At 37.2% G+C, this 5,695-nt stretch overlaps 2 protein-coding genes across 2 annotated transcripts; both read left to right on the top strand.

Moving 5' to 3' along the window:
- The first annotated feature begins 551 nt into the window (after positions 1 to 551).
- Positions 552 to 2,578, top strand: LOC110626360. Its single transcript, XM_021772205.2, has 2 exons — positions 552 to 2,101; positions 2,220 to 2,578. Exon 1 carries the CDS (start codon positions 552 to 554, stop codon positions 987 to 989), a length of 438 nt encoding a protein of 145 aa, XP_021627897.1. The 3' UTR covers positions 990 to 2,101; positions 2,220 to 2,578.
- A 481-nt stretch (positions 2,579 to 3,059) lies between these two features.
- On the top strand, positions 3,060 to 5,470 carry LOC110626351 (pathogenesis-related thaumatin-like protein 3.5). Its single transcript, XM_021772194.2, has 3 exons — positions 3,060 to 4,071; positions 4,557 to 4,824; positions 4,944 to 5,470. The coding sequence occupies exons 1-3, from the start codon at positions 3,582 to 3,584 to the stop codon at positions 5,101 to 5,103; spliced, it is 918 nt and encodes a 305-aa protein (XP_021627886.1). The 5' UTR covers positions 3,060 to 3,581; the 3' UTR covers positions 5,104 to 5,470.
- Positions 5,471 to 5,695: the final 225 nt, after the last annotated feature.

The raw sequence follows: 5,695 nt of genomic DNA on the forward strand, positions 1-5,695 counted from the left end.
TAGCGATTAAAACTTGTTTTCCCTTATAATTTTCGTCTGCTGATTTTCTTTTGTAGCTCAGATCTGGTCATTATTTTATATTTTAAGATTGTTGTTGTTTGTCTCATTTTATGGGATCCTATCTCCTTTCAATAGTCATAACAGAAATACCCAATTATTCATGTGATCTTTTTATTGTCCTGCAATGGTGCGATGGAAAAAAAAAGAGCGGAGAAGCACCAAAACTGAAGAATGATAAATAAACGGTGGCTTCTCTTTTCTTTTTTTCCACAAAAGAGATAAGCCGGGTTGCAATTTCCTTTCATTTCATTACTGTTGTAAATTTTGTGAAGGAAAAAAAAAACAAAAATTGAAAAATAAAAAAAGGGGGTGAGGTGGGAAGGAAAGCGTGGCTTTATCCACCTCCTTGGAAGCAGAGGTGCCACTGTGTCAAACCTGACCGTTTCTTCCATTATGGGATTTGCAGAACTTTTGGGGCACAAAGAAGCCTTTGGGAGCAGAGAAGCTATAAAGTTGATAGTTGCTGAGCTTGCCAAATTTCAAGACGAGCAATGGACTTGTTTCCCAAATCCATGATAGCAGGTCCTGCCAACGTTATTTATCTGTCCACTATTCTGGGTCGGGATGGGTCAACTCCTGTTCACAAATGCGATTGGAAATGTGAAAATGAACATGTGTGTGGAAACATGTATTGCTGCAAACTAACCGGTCTTACTCACATCTGCGACAAGAACTGTAACCAGAGAATTTTATATGATAACCATAGTTCCCTTTGCCGAGCAAGCGGTCAGATTTTCCCCCTTTCGCCAGCTGAGGAGCAGGCAGTAAGAGGAGTCCGCAGGAAGATTGACGCTGACAGTTCCCCACCTGATACCTGTGCTTTCAAACGCAGGCGTGATGCACAGTTTCATCCTTCCCCTTTGGAGAGGTCTTTGTCTGCTGTCAGTCCAATCTGCAGTCAAGTTGGGGATGGCATGGATATGAACTAGATATATCTATCCTATAATTGAAATGACTCTCCTCATCTTACTCGTGTTCTTTTGAAATTCCCCTGCCCCCTTATCTTTTTTTTCCCCTCATGGATCAAGTATGGATAAATGAACTCAATATGGGCACTCTAATGGTTGGCTTAATGTGTCCCGTCTGTAGGAACTTAATACTTCCATGTTTAATGCTATGTAGCTCTTACCTTAGCATAGTTTGACTTTCAGTAGGGATATTAAACGCTTTCTAAGTGCTTATAAAACTGGAATTGAATTTAGTGTGTTCTAGTATTACTCTTCATTTTTTTTTTTTTAACTTTAACGACGCCAAGATTCTTTCTGGTTTTCTTTAGGATTGAACATGGTGCAGTGTGGTAATAATTTTTATTATTGCACTTCTTTCATTACCTAACTTCTTTACAGCCACATTGTGGTTTGCTTTTGCAGTTTTTTGCTCTTTGCTATGCTTTTAGAATTGTTGAACTTTATCATTCTGCTTTAATGTATTTATTGTTATACGTTAGTTCTCTATGAAATTTCTGGAGCCCTTGATTTTGAGTAGCTAGTGTTTTTGGCAGTTGTTAACACTGTAGACCGTGCTGCAGGTTTAAAAAAATTGAAGTTCTACAAACCGGGGACCTTTCATTGTTTTATCTCCTATGCTGTAGAAATTTAACTTTGTTCTATCCTTTGTTTTGTTTAGTTTATTGCAGGTTGAAGGGGAATTTTTGTCATCCATTTCGTTTTCATTTCATGATGTCATTTACTTTATTTTGCTTTTTCCAATTTCATTTTTCTGAAATAAGTGTTATTTTGCAGGGATTGAAGTGTGTGAAATTCAAGAGGATTTAAATATATTTTATGTGATGATGAATTGATAATTATGTATTTATGACGTTTCTGAAAATGAAGATTCTTCTCTGATAAACAAATTCTGCTCTTTCTTGCAGTGGAGAATTGATTACTAGAATGATGAAGTATTTGATTGTGTTGATGAATTGAGGAGAGGGTATATTTCCTGTTGTTTCACCTTTCTCTTGTTGAGGAATTGTCCGCCTATCCTCCATGTTAGATGTGTTTGAAGGGTCTATAGTTCCTGGTTTTCTCACTGGCAGGAGGTAATAATGGTCCTAAGAGCCAACAGCTATTATTACCTGTTTCTTTGGATTACCCGTGAAACAAAGGTATTCATAATTTATTTTAATTAACTTTGTGGTTTGTCTTTGACTCTTACAGATAAAAATAAATTGATGCAATCTTTGGTTGGTGAATTGCAAGGCAATCCCAAGTAGCTTATTGTTTTGTCTGGTGAAGGATAACTGGAATTTCTGACTGTAACCTCAGGCATCTGCCAGTCCCAAGGGTGATCTTCCTAATGGAGTCTTGGGTAGAGGTGTTCATAAAATCTTACTGCAGGCCTTTGTTTGTGAGCTGCTGAATCCTGCATGCTTAAAGTTTATTTTTGGGCTGTAATTTTCCGTGCTGTTCTGAAGATGGTGTCAGCATTGGTCTGGGCTGATGATATATTGTTGTCAGTTCTATTTTTCTGCCTGTAACATTCAGATATGCGTAGGATTAATCATTCCTTTTTTTTCTTTTCTGTTGGTACATCGGAAAATTTTGGCTGTCAGTTCTTAAATTTCATAATTTGAGCTTTGATAGTAAAAGGGTCTATTATGACGGAAATTATAATTGTAATCAGCGGAGTCGATGAGAATCGGATTGTGATCCAAATGTGTTGTGATCACTTACACGTTTCAACTGTATGGTCATGTTGAGTTGCTGTTCTTGCAACTGAAGGTCGATTTCCCCGCTTGCCTGTTTAGAGGTTCTATTGCTTATGCAGTATATTGCAGCGATGCTCCCAATGATGGGTTTCAGAAGTTTCTGCATGTTTGGCGATGAATAATAGATCTGGTAAAATAATTTGTCAGTCCGATTCGAATTTGAAGAGTCAGAGTTATGAATGCTGCGGTGAATTAGATTAACGCCTGCGGTATATTTTATCAATTTTGGACCGGCGCGCCCATTGGCCTATCCACTCTGCAATAGAGTACTGGATGAAAAATAGGTGATGACGAGTCTCCCTGTTCTGCTCTTCTTCTCTCAATTTTAGTTTCCAGTGTTATTTTCGCAAAGGTTCCTGTTGTGCCACTCTGCATTTATGCCATGAAATCGATTAGACCGATTCTTTTCCCCAGATATTGAGGTGATTGGCACTGCCTTGTTTTCCAAGCGGAGTCCGCTTTAGATGCTGCAAAGAAATATTTCTTTCTTTTATGTTTCTTGTGGTAGACAAACTTTGTTTAGGATACTACGAGTTGAGTTCTTTAATTCCTTGTTAAGATCTCGGGATAATATAATTCTTGTGGACCCTTGCATAACTTCTGTCTTATAATATATTTGCCTTGAAAAAGGTATTCTTTCTTCGTGAGGCCGCTCTTACAAAAGAAATACTAAAACCAGGTAGGTGATTTTGCGGCTGAGAGATTTAGCAAAGCAACCTAATCTTTCAGTTTAGGCTTTGCCTATGTCACAGATTCCCTTCGCTACAATATCTAGGGATTGGCCCTTGCACGCAAATTCACAGCTGTTACAATGTCGAGAAAGATGTCCGGAATTGTCGTAGGACTCCCAATAATTTTCGTTTCTTTCCTGGTTTCACGCTGCTATTCTTGCACGTTCACCATAACAAACAACTGCCCGCAAACCATATGGCCTGGCACGCTAGCAGGCTCAGGTAGCCCACAGCTTCCAACAACTGGATTACGCTTAGACCCTGGTCAGGGCGTGCGAGTTCCAACTGTTCCAGGATGGTCAGGCAGGATATGGGCGAGAACTGGTTGCAAATTCGACGCGTTTGGACTTGGCTCTTGTCAAACTGGGGATTGTGGAGGAAGACTAGAATGTAATGGCATTGGAGCCACACCACCCGCATCTCTCTTTGAGATAACCCTTGGAAGAGGCAATGACAAGGACTTCTACGATGTGAGCATCGTAGATGGTTACAATTTACCTCTAGTTGCTGCCCCTCGTGGAGTCCATGGTGCATGCAATGCAACTGGCTGCGCTTCGGATATCAACATGGGTAAGATTTCTTCTTACAATTCCACATAAAATAAATATTTTTAGCATTCTTTTATTTCATGAAAAATATTTTATATTTTTTAATATTTAAGTCAATCAAAAAATTTAATAACAAAATTTTTCTAATTAAAAAAAATTAAATCATTAAAAAAAACTTTGTCTTTTCAGATTTTAAGAAAGTCATTTTTCAGAGATTTATATTAAAACTTTCGATATATAAATGTATTGATATATTCTATCTTTTAAATTAAAATTAAATAATAAAAAAATAAATTATCTAGTTGAAATGTTACACGGAATTTTAAATATGAAATATTGTGCCTTTTAAATATAATCTGTTCAAACTGTTAAATTTTCTTTTTTTCGAATTCAATAGCTGGAACAATATTTATACAGTTTGTATTTTAATTTTATCGTCATTATTATTTTAATTTTTATCACTGCAATGCTGAATCAATTTTAATTTTCACTAAAAAATTTGAATAGGCTGCCCAAGGGAACTTCAGGTGGTAGGTGGGGATGGTGGAGGAGGGGGAGTAGTCGCATGTAGGAGTGCATGCGAGGCATTTGGGCTGGACCAGTACTGCTGTAGCGGAGAGTTTGCTAATCCAACCACCTGCCGCCCTTCCTTTTATTCATTCATTTTCAAGCGAGCTTGTCCAAGGGCTTACAGCTACGCTTTTGATGATGGCACCAGTACTTTCACATGCAAGGCTTCTGATTATGCCATTGTTTTCTGCCCTAATGCAAATGGGTATGCTATATTTCCTTAGCTGCATGGAACTGTCCTTTGCTTTTTCTCTTAATGTTGGATAAAGAGTTTTTTCTTCTTTTTTTTTTGTTTCCTCTTTTGCCCCTTTAATATATATGCAGGATCAGGATGTCTGATGGTACAGTTGGTACTACATCCGCTGCAGTAATTCACAAACCCAACGATGGAGAAACTGTGAAAATGTCTTCTTCCTCAAACATCCACCTACCTATTCCAATGTGGATTCTTCTCTTCATCCTCAATCTATCCTTGAAGACATAAATGTCCATCTTAATGGCCTCTTCAACACTACGCTGCATAGTGAATAATAGGTGTTCAGCAGAATAGATTCCAGCAGATTAAACGACAAATCTTGCGGATAATACACAGTACAAGTGCTGAGCTTAATGCAAGTGTTATTTTATACTAAAAAATGTTATTGATTAATTTGCTTCATAGCTCTATTTGAACATATGATTCTTGGCATTATCGGGTTTGGATTGGTCCAATGGAGTCAAGGTTTTCTGTTATTATTGATTTTTGAAGAAGCAAGCTGACAGTGCAAAGAATGAGACTTGAGCACATTCTCATCGTCATTGTTTTAACATCCATATGCATATCTGAGATGAATAATAAAAATATTCACACGCATATCTTAGATAAATAATAAAAGTTAAAATTAAAGATTTTAGAGATAAGAAAATCAAACACAGAATTTATAGTGATTCAACAAACAAAGTCAATGTTTACTCTCTCCCAATAACTTTTCTTGAGTTTTCACTTCCACTAAACCTCTTTTACTAAGTAAATAACGACCTTACATACAATAACAAGTTTTTCTGGTGCTTGTAGACTTTTAGAAATTTGATTCATC

This window comes from Manihot esculenta, chromosome 1 (assembly GCF_001659605.2).
Source record: "Manihot esculenta cultivar AM560-2 chromosome 1, M.esculenta_v8, whole genome shotgun sequence".
In the NCBI taxonomy this organism is placed as follows: Eukaryota; Viridiplantae; Streptophyta; class Magnoliopsida; order Malpighiales; family Euphorbiaceae; genus Manihot; species Manihot esculenta.